Source organism: Acipenser ruthenus, chromosome 12 (genome assembly GCF_902713425.1).
Source record: "Acipenser ruthenus chromosome 12, fAciRut3.2 maternal haplotype, whole genome shotgun sequence".
Lineage (NCBI taxonomy): Eukaryota > Metazoa > Chordata > Actinopteri > Acipenseriformes > Acipenseridae > Acipenser > Acipenser ruthenus.
The window spans coordinates 27,196,249-27,216,306 of record NC_081200.1 but is presented as its reverse complement, the minus strand read 5'-3'; the positions used below and the strand labels follow the sequence as shown (position 1 = coordinate 27,216,306).

General features: G+C 37.7%; 1 protein-coding gene across 3 annotated transcripts; it reads left to right on the top strand.

Annotated features, from left to right (window-relative positions):
* The first annotated feature begins 4,341 nt into the window (after positions 1 to 4,341).
* Positions 4,342 to 18,464, top strand: LOC117416626 (UDP-N-acetylhexosamine pyrophosphorylase-like). Of its 3 annotated transcripts, none has more exons than XM_034027888.3 (11): positions 4,342 to 4,487; positions 5,322 to 5,624; positions 8,290 to 8,494; positions 11,971 to 12,146; positions 13,060 to 13,232; positions 14,134 to 14,327; positions 14,557 to 14,697; positions 15,478 to 15,666; positions 15,978 to 16,025; positions 17,274 to 17,340; positions 17,861 to 18,464. In XM_034027888.3, the coding sequence occupies exons 2-11, from the start codon at positions 5,348 to 5,350 to the stop codon at positions 17,951 to 17,953; spliced, it is 1,563 nt and encodes a 520-aa protein (XP_033883779.2). In that variant the 5' UTR covers positions 4,342 to 4,487; positions 5,322 to 5,347; the 3' UTR covers positions 17,954 to 18,464. The 3 variants fall into 3 exon arrangements, with proteins under 3 accessions (XP_033883779.2, XP_058890722.1, XP_033883783.1); XM_034027892.2 differs by lacking the exon at positions 4,342 to 4,487 and adding an exon at positions 6,532 to 6,745 and having other exon boundaries at positions 5,511 to 5,624; XM_059034739.1 differs by lacking the exon at positions 15,978 to 16,025.
* Positions 18,465 to 20,058: the final 1,594 nt, after the last annotated feature.

Below are 20,058 nucleotides of genomic sequence, written 5' to 3'. Positions count from 1 at the left end.
TTAATGCACAGTATACTTACACTTAGTTCAATGAAGAATGAAGATAAAACCACATGATAAAGTGCATGAGAATAATGTAAATTGGACTATGTTAGCCAACACGCCTCTGACTCAAGGGTGGAATTTGAATTGCGTGGCTGTTTTTGTTTGCACAAAAAAAAGATAATACAAAAAAGTATGCATCGATATAAATTATGTATATAATATAAAATGTAGCAAAATTGATTTCAAAAGTGTATAACTGTTAGCACAAATAATTACAGCAGCCATTAACAGATCCCTCTAAAGTTTTGCTGACTAATAAAAGTTGGCTGACATTATATTTGGGCAGGTCAACAGATTCATACAGGTAGCTACTAATGATACAGTGTTGCCTGCCTCCTCCTCTCACTTCTGTCTGGGGTTTTTGAGCTACTGGCTATGCCTGAGTCCTACCATCGCTGAGATAGCCAAGGAAAGTGTTGGGGTATATTTGTCTCATAGTCTGATGGCAGCAAGACTGTTTATGATAAGGTAGCAGGAAACAGTGCAACTTTTCATGTGTTGTTAAATCTCATACTGTACTTTCATTAAGTCATATCATTTATGGACTACAAAATTGCTTTTCATTTCAAACATGATTGCAGTGAGAGTTTTGTTTCTTGATCAGCTGAGAGCCAGCATGGCAGTATCTCTGTGAAGCTAGCAACAATTTCACGTCCGGTGAGTGCTACTTCCGCATCTCGATGTGGGAACCGGCTGTTTTTTTCCAAAATAAAAGTCTCTCCATCCTGTCACTCTAATATAACGGTTGAAAGAGACAGTAAAAGTTGCAGCAAGAAGGTACATTTATACATTGCTCGCCATTCATTATTAATTTAATTATTAATATTATTTTTAAGAATATTATTAATGACCAAGGTCTCCTGTATTATATATATATATTGTTGTTTTTGCATATACTGTATAAATTACTGTAACCTATAAATGAAAAAACAAGACGATAAATGATCATTTATTAGGCTTAATATATATTAACAGAGACCAACACTTTCACTTCAACACCAGGTAATTTATTATTTATTAATTGATTTTGCTCTGTAGGAATGAGATAGGCTACTTCTGAAATAACAATAATTTGGGAATCACTGCCTTAAACAATGTAATAATAATCTTTAGTTGTATAGTGCAATCAATGTGTAATACAGTTCAAATGGCTTTACAAGCAGAATTCAGCAGAGTAAAATACAGAAACAAAAAGTACAATTATTAAAAGCAGCCCAAAGCACTTGATAAGCAGAATACAGAATAAAATACAGAAATAGAAAACAGTACTATTAATAATAATAAAAAAATATATAAATGCTTTTAAACAAGATTTAAAAATAACAATGTGGGTCCTTTGTTATTAAAAGTGCATTCACTTAAATAATCTCATTAAAAACAAAATAATGTAGTAACATATTGTATTGTAAGCAATGGATTCTGCATTATACGGCAGTGGTTCACGCCACAGACCAAGAAAGTGGTCCACATCACTCACTGGGTACCACCACAAATCCATTTTTGCTGGTGATGCTGGAGCAAATAAAAAGGTAAAATAAAAATATTATTTTTAGTATTGATGTTTTTTTTAAACCATCTCATTCAAGTTTGTACCTTTAATGACTGCTGGTGTATACCCCCATACTAATGGAAATAAGTTGTGTCTTATAGGATTCTGTTAACACATACTAAGGTATGTTGTGAATGAGTAAAAACATACAGTATAGCTGTTCAAATGAAAACACGAAAATAATCTATGTGACTTACATACCTTCAGAAATGTATTGCTAATAATGTATTATCTATGTGTATATATCTCTTTTTAGTTTGTGATGGTACTTGGCAACTGGAGGGTTGTGTATTTCAGCCATTCCTGAAAAAATTAAGGATTGTAACTCAGTAAAAGGGGGGAGAAATGTAATGACCAGACTCATAGTGAATAGAAAATGAGGTTGGTTGTGCCAGATTTACATCACTGCTATTGTTGCTGGGGTTTTAGTAGTGCCCAGGTGCAGAAAACATGACATTTTAGCTGGTAAGTTGTTTATTTCAGTCAGTCCTGAAAATTTAAATGTTTTTTTTTTTATTGCTTTGTTTAACATCATGAATGGCATTTGCAATTACTGTATAATCTAATGGATTTGCTTTTTTTCCTTTATATTTTTTGTGTTTGGTTGGGGTTGGACTTCCTCCCTTAAGTTTAGTATTATTCAGTGTAATATTTAGTGTATTCACCACACCTGTAGTCCTACCTCCCTCCTTCACCTGAGCTGTAGTCCTACCTACCTCCTTCACCACACCTGTAGTCCTACCTCCCTCCTTCACCTGAGCTGTAGTCCTACCTACCTCCTTCACCACACCTGTAGTCCTACCTCCCTCCTTCACCACACCTGTAGTCTTACTTCCGTGCTTCACACCTGTAGTCTTACCTCCCTTCTTCACCTGAGCTGTAGTCCTACCTACCTCCTTCTCCATCACCTCACCTGTAATCAGCCCTACTTCCTTATTAGACACCTTTTTTCTAAGACTGTTCACCCTTACTTCACTTTTTTTTTTATACACAATCCACATTAATGTAATGTAATGCAGCTACACATTGAGGAAATGGAATTCAGATAATAGCACAGAACTGACCATCACTCAGATTGTTTTGCATTTTTTATTGTCTAATGCCAAAGAACATCAAATTAAAACAACACAAATGAAGTTTTAATACTTACAGACATCATCTCCAGGAATAGCTCCTCCGCTGCCTTCTCGGTGGTACCGTGCTTCATCTCTGCCCACTCGAAAGGATCAGCTCTGCTGATTACTGGTGCTGACCCTCTCACAACCACACGTGGAGTGAGGCCAGGTTTCTTGCTCTGCAAACCTGTTGTTGCTGGTTTGGTCTCTTCTGCAGCAAACAGTTGCTGGTAAGCTGCACACCACATGAGCTGTGCAAGGAGAGGCATGCCCCAGTCATCACTGAGATGTACACCATCAGTAGACCACAGATCTGAGCATGTGACGGGGAAGTGTTCAGATATTGAGAGGTATCGGACCTTCATGCACAGCCATGGTATTCCTGACACAACAGATCTTAAAGCCCAAGGTCAACGATAAGCCAGGTCAGAAAATCTAATACTACCACCTACCAACAAGGAGCTTAAACAGGGTTACAATAACATTCAAGGAATAACAAATCCCTATTGTTTTCAGTTACAATCATTATTTTATTTTTGAGTGAATTAATTACATTTAATCCCCTTTTATTGAGTTGAGTTTTATTTTTTCAGGAATGGCTGAAATACACAACCTACCAGCTAAAATGTCATATTTTCAGCGCCCTGGCACTAAAAACCCCAGCAACAATAGCAGTGATGTAAATCTGGCACAACCAACCCCATTTTCTATTCACTACGAGTCTGGTCATTACATTTCACCCCCCTTTTACAGAGTTACAATCCTTAATTTTTTCAGAAATGCATGAAATATACACATGACAGATTTTTACATACAAAATATATAATAGAAATATAAACAAATATAAATAAAATAAGCAACATAAACAAATACAAATACAATAAGCAATATAAACAAATATAAATACAATAAGCAATATAAACAAAAATAAAGATAAATACAGTGAGGCATTTTTTTTAGCAGATTATTTGGGGCTTTTATTTTGAAATACGCTTTCGACCCTCTCCGACTGACTTACCGGAAGTTGCATAATGTTGCCAGCAACTGTTGCTCGCTTCACACAACAGGTCATGGTAGTGAGGTCCTATGCAACGGCAGCACTATCATAAACACATTTGACATACACCAACACAATAATGAAATGCAGACCTTATTAAGCACAGCTATTAAAATGCAATACAATGAACAGAGAATGTAGCTAGTGGATTTACAAGCGTTTGAGAAAGGACATAGTAAGTTGATTAGCTTTGAGGTAAAAGTCAAAAAGAATAGTTACATACAAATTGACAAAATAAGTATACAAATACAAGATTGTGGTAAGAAATAAATAATATGGTATGAACAGCAATGGAATATCATACCTGTTTTTGTGGTGGGTTTTTTTTTTTTTTTTTTTTTTTTTTTTTTTTTAAATAAAGCAAAGCATTAACACCACCAAAATGTACATTTTATACCCAACTCCCCTAAAATAAAAAGGGAGCATTTTATGTTCACTACGTTCTGGAACACCCCTTAACATGGCCGCCGTCCACTTCCGCCCTTCGATCATCACTTCAGGGCTCATTTTCATGAACACAGCGACAATGGTATTGTTTTTAATATGGTGACTTCGCCTCCTGTGATATATTAGAGAGCGTTGGGCGTTCCTAGTAAAACTGCCACGTCGGATGTAGGAGGGGAATGGTGGGGGCGGAACCGAAAGGATAAGAAAAGGTGGATGGTGCTCAGACTGTATTATTAGACAGTGGTGCGGGGAAATAAGTTTGTATCGTTTCAAGGTATGTATTTATATCTTTCATTCTAAATTAGGTAATTGTTTAGCACGAGCACACGTTTAGTTCAGACGCTTAAGATCAGTGTGTTGAAGGGGTCTGGTAAATAAATATCTATCGGCATACTGACTGCATTCATTACTAGCTCAGGCCAATCGGTAGAGTACTGGGTTATCATGCTATAAACTACTGCTGTGATTCGTATTTAAAACTATAATTAGTTGCTTTTTAATGCTTCATATTGTTAAAATCTAGGCATTGCTATGTAGCTGTCAAACAAACGCTCCACTTCATACATCCACCTAAGACAAAAATGTCTGGTGGCACAGGGGGTCCACGTATCTGTTATTCACACAGTGAGAAACAGCTCATTTAATTTATATTGTTTACATCTAAACGAGTTTTAAACCACACTTTTCTTAAAACGATAATAAAGTTATCATTGCTTTTAGGAGTCGTCTTTTAGCTCTCTCTCTCTCTCTCTCTCTCTCTCTCTCTCTCTCTCTCTATATATAATGTTGAAACTAAGTAGCAGTGTGATACAAACGGGTATTTACAATCTGGTGATAGTGATCATTTACGTGAAAAAAAGAAAACTTTTGAATGTTAAAAGTAATGGGTCAGGGCGAACAGTGGACTGACTGCTGGGCAGCATACTTGGGGTACCCATAGCTAGTTGTCTGTTGCCTCCCTTCAGTATTATGTGTGTATTGTTGACACCCAGTACAGGTACATACTTTCTTGAGACAGGAGTTACTTACTGAGCCATAATGAACAAGTTCAGCATGTGCAAATAAATGTGGGATGTCTGCTGCTTTTTTTTTTTTTTTTAATATTTAGGTTGCGTATAATACTCCTCTATTGTAATGGATATGAGAATGATCCGTGAGAAGCTGGCTGAAGCTGGGCAGGACCACCTCTTGCAGTTCTGGGGTGAGCTGAGTGAGGCAGAACAGGCTGAATTGAACCTCCAGCTACAAAGTATGGATTTCCAGGAGCTGAGCAGTTTCTTCCAGAACGCTATGAAGATGTCTGGCCACATCAAGGAGGAGAAGATCGATGAAAAGATGGAGCCAGTGCCCAGGGAGGCTTTGGGCAGCGTTACACGCGACCGAGACATGTTGAAAGGGTGGGAGGAAGAAGGTTGGTAATATAACACTAAAAGTTTTGGCATTGTATCTGTTTGAGTACAAGCTACTGTACGTAATATCTAGCTGCACTTTGATGGACACGTTGACCAATGCAGCCACGTTATTTTGGGACAATCTTTCTGCTTCCCCATGGCTGTTGCTGAGTAGTTGCACACAAATATCACACAGCTTATGTAGGTCTACATTCTCCAGTTTAGTGGCCAGTCAATGTATTTCTTTTCTGTTGCACTGTACAACTTTCACTGATTCTAATAGCTAGGTAAAATACTATATGTTGGTGATGTAGTAAATGAAATCTGTCAAGGCCTGTATTAATCTCCCCGGCTTCCAAAGCCAAAAGGCCTGTGGAGTTCACACTCATTTAAATCATAACATGAGTGCACTATGCAGTCCCGTAGCGGCTCACAGGGAATGGAAAAGGTCAGTAGGTTGCATCTGGTACTGTTTATGCTTCACTCAAATGTTCTTTTGGTTTGTTACTTTAGGAGGTATTGCCAATACAGTTACTCAATTCATCGCCCATTTTGAATGTGTGACAACATCATGAATTATCATTTGAATGGATGCCCAACCTAAAATAGCAACTTGGTGTTGGTATGAAATAAGTTAGTACGTGATTTAAAATCTTACCCCCAGCAACTCTAAAAAAAACAAATGCATGAGTATGAAATGCCTGACCGCAATTTTACTGAAGTCATTCCTTGATTTTTATTTTATTTATTTATTTATTTTTAATTTGGAATCGCCAATTATTTTACCCCCTATTTTCTCCCAATTTGGAATGCCCAATTATTCAACCCGGCTCACTGCTGCAACCCCCGCACTAACTTGGGAGAGACGAATATGAGCACTCGTGTCCTCCGAAACGTGTGCTGTTAGCCATCCACTTTTTTTTGCAGTACAAGCCCGCCGTGAAGCCGTTACAGAACTACAGCGTTGGAGGACCACACAGTTCTAAATTGCACACAGGCAGGCCTGCAGGCGCTCGGCTAATTGTGCGCCACCCCCTAGGAACTCCCGGCCACAGTTGGCAGTGGCATAGTCTGGATAAGAACTGGCAATCTCCAAGTTATAGCACTGTAAACGTGATGTTGGTAGTGCACAGGTGTAGAGGTGAGGCAGTGATTATAAACCACGGTCCGACAACAGTTCAATGGTCAAAATGAAGCTTTATTGATGTTTTTAAATAATATGACGTACTATATACAACGATATGTACAGCCAGTCAAAACCACTGGGTTCAATCCCGAAATAATAATACAATTACACACACTTTAAAACACCTACACGGTCACCATTCCAACAGTGAGTGCTCCAGGTGCAAGGGGTGTTTTGAACAGTGAACAGTGCAGTGCAGTCCCGGTTTGATGCTAGCTCCCGGATATTTAGCTGTCTAGAAAGACAAACACAGACAGTTAGCAAAACAAACAAAACACTTAACACTCATTCTACTTATTAATTACGTCTGTTCTCTCAACGGGTCCTTTCCGTAACCATAGCGAAGGAACAGATCACTGGGGCCACTTCTCCAAAACACCCTCCGTCACGCCCTGTTTCAGTGGCGTGGCCAATCACGTCTCCTCCAATCTGTGACTGACACATCGCCTACCGCATTCAGGCTCTGACTTCTGGTATCGTGGCCCTGGAATCAACTGCCAAACGCTCCATTCCAGGGTACTCTGCTCCGGTCATACAGTGTCCTTACAGGTCGGGAGGGAGATTGCTGATTAGGATTAATTCGCTCTCTGTCACAAGGGCGCATCCTGCACTCCGGGCAGAGTGCTTTTACTGGCTGCGCCACTCTGGAACGTCATTCCTTGATTGTTTCAGTTTCTATTTTTATTGGTTGAAGCTGCAATAAATTGTACTAACTTGTAATCTGTAAAGTATTGCTTATTGCTTCGTAGTGAAAGTAGTTTAGTATGACTAGGTTTTAATTGTGTCTAAGGGTCAGGTTTATTTTCCTTATTGGCATGCATTTAAAAAAACAAACACTTCCCCCTGGTAGACAGCCTTTGTTGTGTACCCTAGACCTGCTGTGTTTTGTGTTCTGTATCTGTGAGAGCCACAGCAGTATAGAAAGGGTGTAACAGGACTGGAAAGAATCTGGAAGTATTTCAGGAAATGATTGACATTTACATGGTGTCATTAAACTAGATTAGTGATTCTGAAGCCCACAGGGATATGTCGTAAGGACAGAATCTGCTGTAAGATTTGTATTTTTTGTTATGAAAAGTTTAGTAGGGACCATGCTGATCACAGGCCTGGTTTATTGGAGCTTAAACCTGTGTGATCTACTTCTCGTAACCCTCTAATCCAGTTCATGTATTGATGCTCCTTGGGTGTTAGGCTTGGGGCATCAGAAATAGTGTTGCTACCTATGGCCATGACTAGTGGTAAGCAAGTAGAAGTTAATTTCTTTAAATGTAGTTTAAACCCACATTTCCCAAATTACCTTTAAGAGCAAAACAGAGCATTGACTTGAAGTGAAAAAATACAAAAGCAAAGACGATTTATACCTTTTTTTTGGAATTACTTACTGGTATAACTTCCATTACCCCCACCTTCCTCCTTTTATCATTTTGTGTGTATGTGAATATTAATAATTTTTTTTATATGTGAATATTAAGGGTTTTTTTCTCTCTTTTCTCGACCAGGGCTTCTCCACATTTCCCAGAACAAAGTCGCTGTTCTTCTTCTTGCTGGTGGTCAAGGCACAAGGCTCGGAGTCTCTTATCCCAAAGGAATCTATGATGTTGATTTGCCATCGCACAAAACCCTCTTTCAGATTCAGGCTGAGCGCATTTTAAAACTGGAGCGGTTAGCTGAAGAAAGGCATAAGGTGAAAAGCACAATTCCATGGTAAGAGATGGGCAAGATCTGATCCAATTTAAACACAGAGTACAGGAAATCGGCTGTACAGCAGGTTGATTCTCCTGGTATTCACAGAAAAAAAAAAAATTACTAACCCTGGCATACACATTACATTACAGTACTGTACTAAAATATTAGAAGTGCATGTAATATATACCATATCGTCCTACTTGCTAATGTGTTACCTAATCAAGGAAATTAAAGAATATATTTTCCTGTACCTAGTTCCATTCCTTGTAACTGGTTGCATACCCTTACCTTAACTTCACTAGCTACTAACTATTGTAAAACCTTTTGTCCCATGTTATGGGACAGTCCCTTCCTACAGGGTGTGTTCGAATTAATGCCGCCCTCGAATTAACGCCTCATTCAGATATCAGCTTTTTAATGCCGTCCTCGAATAAACGCAGCTCTCAATAAAGAAACATAAAGGTATTTTTTTTCTGCCCCTGCTCAAAAAATAAAGAAACGCGCAACTCTGCCTACGTACATGACACCCCCGAAGAGACTGCAACCTCAATCCACCATGTAATACAAACTAATGTACACCCACCTAAGTAAGCAAATGTTATTTTATAGTACAGTCCCGACAGACAACCCAAGATGAACTACTTACAGCAGAGGTAGGCAACCCTGGTCCTGGAGTGCCACAGACACTTTTGGTTTTTGTTTTACCCAAGCCCCTTAATAAATTAATTGATTTAATGATTGTCTTAATTGGTTAGAATTACCATGTGTTCCAGGTATTTAGCAATTGACCATTAAGAGATACCTACAAAACCTGCAGGATTGTGGCACTCCAGGACCAGGGTTGCCTACCCCTGACTTACAGCACAGCAGTCCTTCACGTCCCTTTTTTTTCCAGCAGAGTTCAGTGCCAACATAGCAGGGGATAAAACAAGGGCTGTCTGTCTACCTCGTCGTCAGCTTGGATGGTAAAAACTTAAACTCAGAGGAACTTAGAGCTTTGCCGGTCACTCTTAAGCGCTATCCGAAAGCTGGCTAAAGATATCTTCTTGTAGGGGGTTTAGGAGTTTTGTTTTTTATTCAATTGGAATTTTTCAGTCCTGTAAAATTATATAAAAAAATAAATAAAAAAAACATGCTTACTATCTATGAAAAGATTTAGTTTTGGTTTCTCTTACAGAGAAATTATAAACAAGCAGGTAAATTACAGTGCGAAAAAAAATAACCGAGTATGATATATTTTAGTTTTAACAGAAATCAAACCAATATTCAGAGGTAATATTTTTCGTTAAGAAAAACAGCTTTTGCTATCGTTCTCTCTCCTCTTCTTGTCCCGCCCCATAGCAACCAAGACACACTCCTGATTTGCTGGTACAGTACTCCCCTGACTCCCCAACTCCCACCTAATAGGCTCTCGTTAACTGTCAGTAAATGTACTGTATTCAAGCCCCAAAAACACACAAGAGTATAGTGCTGCAGATTGGAGCCACTCATGGCGCCGTTTCTAAAATGCCTTAAATCATTTAATAAAATATAATATTAAATCTTTAAAAGTTTAAATTGTTCAAAATCTGAATCAACATGTTCTTTCCTAATGGAGGAACTTAAAATTACATTCCCTCCACCATTCTTTTTTTACTTTATTATGCTGAGAAACCATATGATTTTCATTGTGATGATAATGTAGTTTTCAGACCAAGACGGATTATATTCTTACAAAAAGCAGTCTAATTGAAAAGCCTGAAGCAGTCTAGCATGCTATTACAACAGAAATGACTGTATTCATACATACAGTGCCTATAGAAAGTCTACACCCCCTTTCAAAATGTTCACCTTTTGTTGCCTTATAGCCTGGAATTTAAAATGCTTTTTTTTTTTTCATTTATGTACACATCCTACCCCACAACTTCCAAGTGAAAAATATTCTAGAAATTTGTAGAAAATTAATTAAAAATAAAAACTGAAATAGCTTGGTTGGATAAGTGTCCACCCCCCTTTGTAATAGCAATCCTAAATTAGCTCAGGTGTAACCAATCGCCTTCAAAATCACACACCAAGTTAAGTGGCCTCCATCTGTGTTAAATTGTAGTGATTCACATGATTTCAGGATAAATTCAGCAGTTCCTGTAGGTTCCCTCTGCTGGGTAGTGCATTTCAAAGCAAAGACTCAACCATGAGCGCCAAGGCGCTTTCAAAAGAACTCCGGGACAAAGTTGTTGAAAGGTACAGGTCAGGGGATGGGTATAAAAAAAATGTCAAAGGCCTTGAATATCCCTTGGAGCACGGTCAAGACGATTATTAAGAAGTGGAAGGTGTATGGCACCACCCAGACCCTGCCTAGATCAGACCGTCCCTCCAAACTGGATGACCGAGCAAGAAGGAGATTGATCAGAGAGGCTACCAAGAGGCCAATGGCAACTTTGCAAGAGCTACAGGCTTTTATGGCTGGTCAAAGTGTGCATGTGACAACAATATCCCAAGCACTCCATAAATCTGGCCTGTATGGTAGGGTGGCAAGAAAGAAGCCATTACTCAAGAAAGCCCACCTTGAATTCCATTTGAAGTATGCAAAAAAACACTCAGGAGATTCTGTAGCCATGTGGCAAAAAGTTTTGTGGTCTGACGAAACTTAAATTGAACTTTTTGGCCTAAATGCAAAGTGTTATGTTTGACACAAACCCAACACGGCGCATCACCCAAAGAACACCATCCCTACTGTGAAGCATGGTGGTGGCAGCATCATGTTATGGGGATGTTTCTCATCGGCAGGGACTGGGGCACTTGTCAGGATAGAAGGGAAAATGAATGGAGCAAAGTACAGAGAAGTCCTTGAGGAAAACCTGCTGCCCTCTGCAAGAAAGCTGAAACTGGGACAAAAGTTCACCTTTCAGCATGACAACAACCCAAAGCACACAGCCAACGCTACACTGGAGTGGCTAAGGAATAAAAAGGTAAATGTCCTTGAGTGGCCCAGTCAGATCCCCGACCTAAATCCAGTCGAAAATTTGTGGCATGACTTGAAGATTGCTGTTCATCAATGCTCCCCAAGGAACTTGACAGAGCTTGAACAGTTTTGTAAAGAAGAATGGTCAAATATTGCCAAATGTAGGTGTGCAAAGTTGGTAGAGACCTATCCCAACAGACTCACAGCTGTAATTGTCTGTTGGGATACTTGCTTCCACCAAGTATTAACTCAGGGGGGTGGAGACTTATCCAATTATGATCTTTCAGTTTTGTATTTTTAATATTTCATTTTTTTCTCAATAACATTTTTTTTTCTCCTTAACAGTGTGGAGTATGGTGTGTAGATAAGTGCAAAAAAATCCTCATTTAAATGCATGAAACTCTGAGTTACTGACACAACAAAATGTGAAAAAAGTTCAAGGGGGTGTAGACTTTCTATAGGCACTGTAGTATGTTTTACATTTGTAATCTCTAGCATAGGTTTTGTACAGGGTGGTTCTCTTTCAAACCATACTGCTAATTTCAATCCTTAGGTATATTATGGCCAGTGGTCGGACTATGGAATCAACCAAACAGTTTTTTGCCCAGCGTAATTACTTTGGCCTGAAGAAAGAAAATGTGGTCTTCTTCCAACAAGGCATGTTGCCAGCCATGGATTTCAATGGGAAACTGATTCTGGAGGAAAAAGGCAAAATTTCCATGGCTCCAGGTAATACAGTGTAATGTGAAAGCATTTCAAAGATTATTATTATTATTATTATTATTATTATTATTATTATTATTATTAGTATTTAGTCATTTAGCAGACGCTTTTATCCAAAGCGACTTTCAGAGACTTGGGGGTGAACAATGCATCACAACCGCTGCTGCAGAGTCACTTACAATAGGACCTCAATTTTACATCTCATCCGAAGAATGAAGGATGGAGCACAAGGAGATTAAGTGACTTGCTCAGGGTAACACACAAAGAGTGAGTGGCTGGGAGAACCTGGAACCTCCTGGTAACAAGCCCCATTCTTCAGGCACTGGACTACCAAGCCTCCCTGAGAATGTGACAAAAAGTACATTTATATTTCAGTGGTACAATTAGCAAACAAGCAGATTAGTGTTTGTTAGTTTAAGTACAAGAGAAGTAGCAGTGCGTTTAAGTGGGAGTGCTTGTGGGCAGGTCCTGTACTTTGAACTCTTCAAACAGACAGCTGTAACCATGAGAGATTATCACCAATGGGTAATTGATCAAAGTAAATGCTATATGCCAGAAAATACATGACTATCATTCACTTACTACTTTTGTATTTTGCGTTCAACTTACTTTTGATCACAATCCTGCTATTTTCCTTGTATTTCAGCCTGGGATTTTCCCTTAACTTAGTCTTGTTATACAGATGTACTTAGATCCTTTTAAATAAAGGCTAATACAATATTTGCAGAGTTATAAATTATAAGGATATTTAGCACCTGTACTACCATTTAGTAGCACAGGTGGCAGTATAACAATAGTGATAAACAATGGTCACAGCTTTCACATACTTTTACATAAACTTTTTCTTGATTTTTGATTTATTGAAAATAACCTTGATTTGTTTTATACAAAATTCTAAGTATGTGTTATGTTTTTTTAGATGGCAATGGGGGACTTTACAGAGCGCTGGGCGCACAGAAGATAATTGACAACATGGAGGGCAGAGGGATCAAGTATATTCACGTGTACTGTGTGGATAACATCTTGGTGAAGGTGGCTGACCCCACCTTCATTGGATTCTGTGTGAAGAAAGGGGGAGACTGTGGAGCCAAGGTAAGAGACCACAGTGATGAGAAAAAACTGTTTAACAGGATGTGAGTTCCTGAATGTGTAGAAAAACACAGCCATGATATGCTTTCTTCAAATTGGACACATGGTGGTGCTAAAAGCTTTTAAATTCTTCCACTAACGAGACTGGACCTGAGTACATTCAGTCAACTAAGAATTTATCGTTGTAAATTATAAAATTCATACATGTGTATGTATGTAAACATGGCATGCATGTATTTCTGAATTTAACTGGCAGTATACTGTCGATAGTAATGCTATTTAGCTTTTCTTGTTTATTTGTTTTTTTAGAAATTTCATATTGCAGTCTTTAAAGTTAGCATTAGAACTCATGTCGTTGTACTGTAACTGTCCAGTCCTTGAGTGCTTAATCCAATTTTATTGGGTGATTTAAGTCATTTTTTTTAAAAGTTGTAGGTGGAAAAGGTAAAACACACCCTGTTCAGTTTGTCATTTTACTTTCCAGGATGTGTGAGGTGTTTGGGATTAATTAGGCTAATTATATTATGCTGAAATCTTTTCTGAGTTTGTTTGTTTTTCAGGATTTCAAGAATACTGGCGCTAAGTGGATTACCATTCATTGTAGAAATGCATTGATGTTTGTAATTTCCGGATAACTCATTGCTGTGTTTGGCTTTTACTGTGAAATCAGTAGTTGTTGTGGAGTAAGGCAGATTCTCTGAATCATGTTGCCACAGTGATGTTTTAATGTTTCTTTGATGCAGTACATGAAACGAGAGCCTTGTTTTCTAGCTAAAAATAATTATTGTAGGAGAAAAGCAGAGAAGCCGGTGTTTCATAATTCTATTGCTAATTTTTTGTATGATAGGGTCTTTGAGTATAGCCTTTTTTATGTGACCACCTCATTGACTGTTCTGATCTGTAGGTAGTAGAGAAGACAAACCCCACAGAGCCTGTAGGAGTTGTTTGCAAGGTGGAGGGAAAGTATCAAGTTGTGGAGTACAGTGAAATCAGCCTGGCGACTGCAGAAAAACGCAGCTCAGACGGCCGGCTGATGTTCAGTGCTGGAAACATTGCCAACCACTTCTTTACGCTGTCATTCCTTAAAGACATTGTCCAGTAAGTCAAGCTATTTATTTCATTTTGGATTACTCATGAGCTGCACTTTATCTGAAAATTGCCTTTACATATTCTTCAAATTAAGGTCTCTTTTTCAGCAGTTTATGAAAAGGTATAGTCACATATGCAGTGTCTTTAATATGCAGAGCTATTTAGTATGCAGTGCTGCTGTAACATGTTTGTGTAGAATAGATGAGATGTACAGATTAATTTACTCTTTCTCTTTCAGAATTCACGAGCCTCGATTACAGCACCATGTGGCACAGAAGAAAATTCAGCATGTGGACTCGCAAGGACAGCTAATCAAACCAGTCAAACCAAATGGGATTAAAATGGAAAAATTTGTCTTTGACATCTTTCAGTTTGCCAAGTGAGTTCAGTAACTTTCCATCCTTGTTTTACATATGTGATGCTGGCAGCTTGCTCTTCCCCCTTAAAGAATTGAACATTGTAAAAGCAAATGTAGATTTATCCTTCAGTTCTCTCACGCAAGCATTTGAGACAGGATACAACATTAAACATGCAAACGTTAGTTTTGGATAAAGCTGAAGAATCTAGTCCAGTGGACAAATGATTTAGTTTTAAAAGCCAGAATGTTTGACAATTAAGGCAAAATCCTCTGGTGATGATGTGAGGAATGCCTAATTGGTTTTTCAACATGAGATGAATGTTGCCTTTAAAGTGGTTCTTTGTTACGGTGATTTGGGAAAATCCAGACCTCTTATTTGCCTCTGTTCTTAAAGCAGCAATGTAAAGGTCCATTCTGTCAATAATAATGCTGATTTTTTTTTTTTAAATCTATGTGCAGAATTCTAAACTGCTGCTTCCTTTGGTCCTTTAGTTGAGATTATATTTCTAATTCCTGCTGAAGCTATCTTTCAGCTCAGATGTGAGTCTTTCCAATGGTACTAGGAGAGAGTTGTCAAATGGCTCCAGTTTTACACTGTAGTTAATAACTTCATGTTGAGGATCTAAAACTGAGAAATAAGAGTTTTGTTTCCCCTTTGCATACATATTATATTATTTTAAAGACCGCTTTTACAATGTACGCCTACATTATATGAAGCCTGGCTTCTTTGGTTCTGAACAGTAGAAGCATTTGTTTGTACGTACGGCTGCCTGTAGTTTCTATCATTTCTGTCGACGCCAGGACCTTTGTGGTGTACGAAGTGTTGAGGGAGGATGAGTTCTCACCCCTGAAGAATGCAGACAGTCAGGACGGGAAAGACAATCCCACCACAGCTCGTCACGCACTGATGTCTCTACACCACCGCTGGGTGCTCACAGCAGGAGGGCACTTTGTAGATGAAAATGGTACCAAGATCCCAGCTATCCCAAGGTAAACAAGTACACATCTTTCCATTTGGAAAACTGATCAAACTGGGTTCCTTTAATACTTTATGTACTATGTGATGATGTGCAAAAAGAACTGTCAAATAGATTGGTTTCCAGGTCTCAATGTTTTCAGTGTACTTTTTCCAATATTTTGTATTGATTTATTTTGGTTTTCTGTCTTATTTCTACACTTTTTTCATATTTCAGTGTTTCAGTTATTTTATTTTATATAACCACAACTGAGGTTTTAGAGCACACACACATTCAGTATTTGTGTTTGTTTTTCATTAACCATCATTTATTCCTGTATGTCAGTTCTAGAAATGGACCTTCAGGGACAGTCACACCTGACTTCAATCAGAAGTAAATATTTTCTAGGTTATATGTGGTGCATGGTGGTGGGGCTTCGCTTTCTTCACAGTCAATGTAAAGAATAGTTTTAGTACAATGCAAAGCACATAGGTGCAGTCAGTGAATTTAACAGCACAGTCTAAAGGCTGCTATTTGCTTTCACACCAACTAACAGAAGAATGTGGTGCATGCTGGGAGAAAGGTGCTGGGGCATGTTTTGCAATCGGTGATTTCTTTAGATTATAGCTTTATTGTCACTGTCTTTTAATCAACTTTCTCTGAAAAAGTTTTGAAAAAGAAAAAATTGCCATAACAATATATGCCGAACAGTACATTGTTGCCAAAGTAAGAAGTATACCACACAAGAAACATGCTGTTTATTTAAGAACTATGTGTGTTTTTTATTATAAAAGTAAACTATCAATAATATTCATACTTGCTCATGAATGATAAAATCTAGTCGATCCCCTATTTAAAGATCCACTCAACAAAAAGAAAACTAAACTCACATTCAAGTCACACCAAGCTGTCTCAGTTCAGTTACAGATTTTTATATATACTGTGTGTGTATATATATATATATATATATATATATATATATATATATATATATATATATATATACATATATATATGTATGTATATATATGTGTGTGTGTATAATATATATATATATATATATATATATATATGCTAATACTATTTAATTTAGCTGGTATTTGGGTGGTTTATTACCTAGTAAAGAAACACACTGTAGGGGTTATTTTGATCACCCACAGCTACATTTTACAGAACTGGAGAATTACCCTAGATAGCATCAACCACCTTTCCATGGATAACCTAGTAAAACAGGTGGATGATGAAATTATCAGATGATGTAAAGTGTTCCAAGGGTGGCTTATCCTAGCAGTGCACACTATAAGTTGATAAAGTCCACCACCTAGACACTTACTTATATTTTAATTGCTTTTACAGTAAGTCCCAAAGTGATTAAAAAAAATATTTAAATAAACACATTATTATACTAACTTCAGACTCTATATAGTCATTATTGGCAGGTTATCGGGAAAGTGGACTGTCAGAGAGCTGCTAATGTATTGCGTTTAGTCACATTAGATTAACCTTTCGATTTTTTTTTGTCACTAAAACATTTCCCTGCTGTTTCATCAAATGGCATTCCAATCTTAAAGGCACGTGCTTCTTTCTTACAAAAATACACAACAATACAGTTTAATATTTTTTTTCTTATTCTTATTTTAGTCTAAAAGATGTGACAGATATGCCAATCAAATGTGAAATCTCACCACTGGTTTCCTATGCAGGAGAGGTAAGTTTAATAAAAAATGTGTATGTGTGTGTGTGTGTGTGTGTGTGCGCAACATAAATACAAAAGTATTTAGGATGTTTCAGACACAAGAGTCCTTCATCAGCTAAAATACCATAAGAGTCCAGTAAGTTGTTTGTTTTTAAGAATTCATTTCAAATAAAACCAAGTGGGGCTTCATGGTAGAATGTTCATCCCAAAAGGTTCCAAAGTGCAGTTTGAAAATCGGCTTGTGTTCTTCCTGCTTTCTGGTTGGGTGTGTTCCATAGCATTTGCAAATTCCACAGACAGTGACATCATCAATAGAATGTCTATCAATGTTGATGATGTCATTGTCTGCTGAATTTACAAATGTCCTTGGGGAAAGGAATTATTTCTGTTACTTCATTAATAAATGGCTTAGCTGATAAAGCATCTGCTAAGCTTCACTGTACAGTTGAGATGCTTGCATCGTTTTTGTTTTAAAGTGCATGTGTTGACAAGAAAAGACAAAGCTGTAAATGTTCACTTAAAATTGTTTCAGGGACTGGAAAAAATTGTGTCAGGCCAGGTGTTCTGCCCTCCTTTGGTCATTGATGAGACGGGCATCCATCAACTGGTGAAGAATGGTCTATGAAAATGTAGAATGGGCACAGAGGACCAAAAGAGCACAAGGCTCATTCATATCTATGCCTGCTCTGTGTCAAAAACTGAGATTGTGCTATAAATTAATGAAGGAAGAAGACTTTCCAATCAAAGCAGAAGGCACAGTTTGAAGTTTGTGCTTTCTTAAAACTATTTTTTATTGATGTAACATTGGTTGTATAGCTGCTAATGGGGGGTTTAATTTGTCATATGTATATGGTATATTAGAAACTATTTTCTAGGTACTTTTATTTGGATTCATTTTAATTGTTTAAATGTGTTTAAGGGCTTTTAAGGTACCTGCTGCAATCTACACTTTGATACCTTTTGTGTGTTTTTTACTTTTACAAATGTGTGTGTGTGTGTGTGTGTGTATATATAATATGTATGTATGTATATAATATATAATGTGTGTGTGTGTATGTGAGGAATATTCATCTGCTTCAGTAATGCTGTACAAACACAAGTCTTCCTTGAATTACTTTAATAAACATTGAATCTAATGAAGGTTTGTACATTTTTAATACATTCATGTTTTTTTTTTCTTTCTCCTAATGCTTTGGTATTTAGTTGGTGTGAAGTTTACAGTAGTTAAAAGGCAGTTTAAAACAGTAAATAAATAAAAAAGGCCAGTTCAGCCTGTGAATTGTTTACAATGTACCCGTTAGTGCAAACATCACAGAATTAATGAGACTAAAAATAAAAACTCCCATCAAATTAATTCTTTTTTTTAAATGCAACCTATCGATAATCTGTGTTCTTGTGTTCAGTTATTTTACAATAAACATCAGCACGTGTAATGGCTTATAGCTAAGGCCCTGTGAAAATCACGATTTCACAGGCTGTGCAGAAATCGTGAAATTAGCCCAATACCGCGATTTTTTACAATATTCTTAAGTAAAAATAAAATCACATTTACGAAACTGTACAGCTCTGCTATGTGCCTGCGTGTAATATTCGCCATGCACACAGTCCTGTGCAGTGATTATGTTATGTCACTATATGCAATCTAAGCGGGAAATAAAAATACTACGCACTGTAAACAAGAAAATGGATGTCTCTAAAAAGGCTGAAAATGTGTCTGCAGCAGATCAGGTAAAGCAGTATCCAGCAGGAGTTTTACACAGCGATGGAGGTAAGCTCTTGTTCTGTATGTCCTGCAACGTTACTGTAGATCACTACTGAAACTGGTCTGTTGACAGGCATTTAGATTCACCGAAAAGAGAATGACAGAAAACCAGAGCAGTACTGCGACTGCTTTACTTGCAAAGAAACAAAAAACGGTGACTTCCATATTCCAAAAGTCCACTTATTAAATTTTGACTTGACAGAGGCGTTTGTTTGCACAAATATCTCTTCTGAAAAATTGGACAACCAAAAGTTACGTAGGTTCTTCAGACAGAGTGTAGCAAATGGTGGAGTGATTCCTTCGTCAGCCCAGCTGAGACATGAATACTTAACTAAAGTTGCAGAGTATCATCACAAGCAGGAGATTATGGAATTGGTAAAACAGTCTGGTTGCTTGTCAGTGGTCACACTGACGAGTTGGCAGATGCACAAGATCAGTATGGGTTACACATTTTATTTGTTTTGGAAGACCTAAATGGTGAACATGCATCTGACGTACTAGAACTGAAAGCTGTGCTTGCAGATATACTTTACCTACAGGCTGTTAATTACAACACAGTTTCACAAGCTGTTGTAAAGTGATTGAGTAACCTTGATGTCAGTGCATTTATCTGTATATTTGCTGTTTAAAAAATAATAATACAAAAAAAAAATCTGTACACGTAATTTATTTTATATTTCTCCGCGAAATACGATACTTTACCCCTGACAATGCCGTGAATTTTAAAGAAAATGTCCACGATTTTCACAGGGCCTTACTCATAGCGTGATGGCGCATAGGATTGATACTGTATGGTCTGCTTCTCTGCCTGCTGAGATACAGGGACAGCGAGTAGAACCCCCCCATGCGTATAAAATGTGTATAAAACTGGAGGCTGTGTGGTCCAGTGGTTAAAGAAAAGGGCTTGTAACCAGGAGGTCCCCGGTTCAAATCCCACTTTAGCCACTGAGTCATTGTGTGACCCTGAG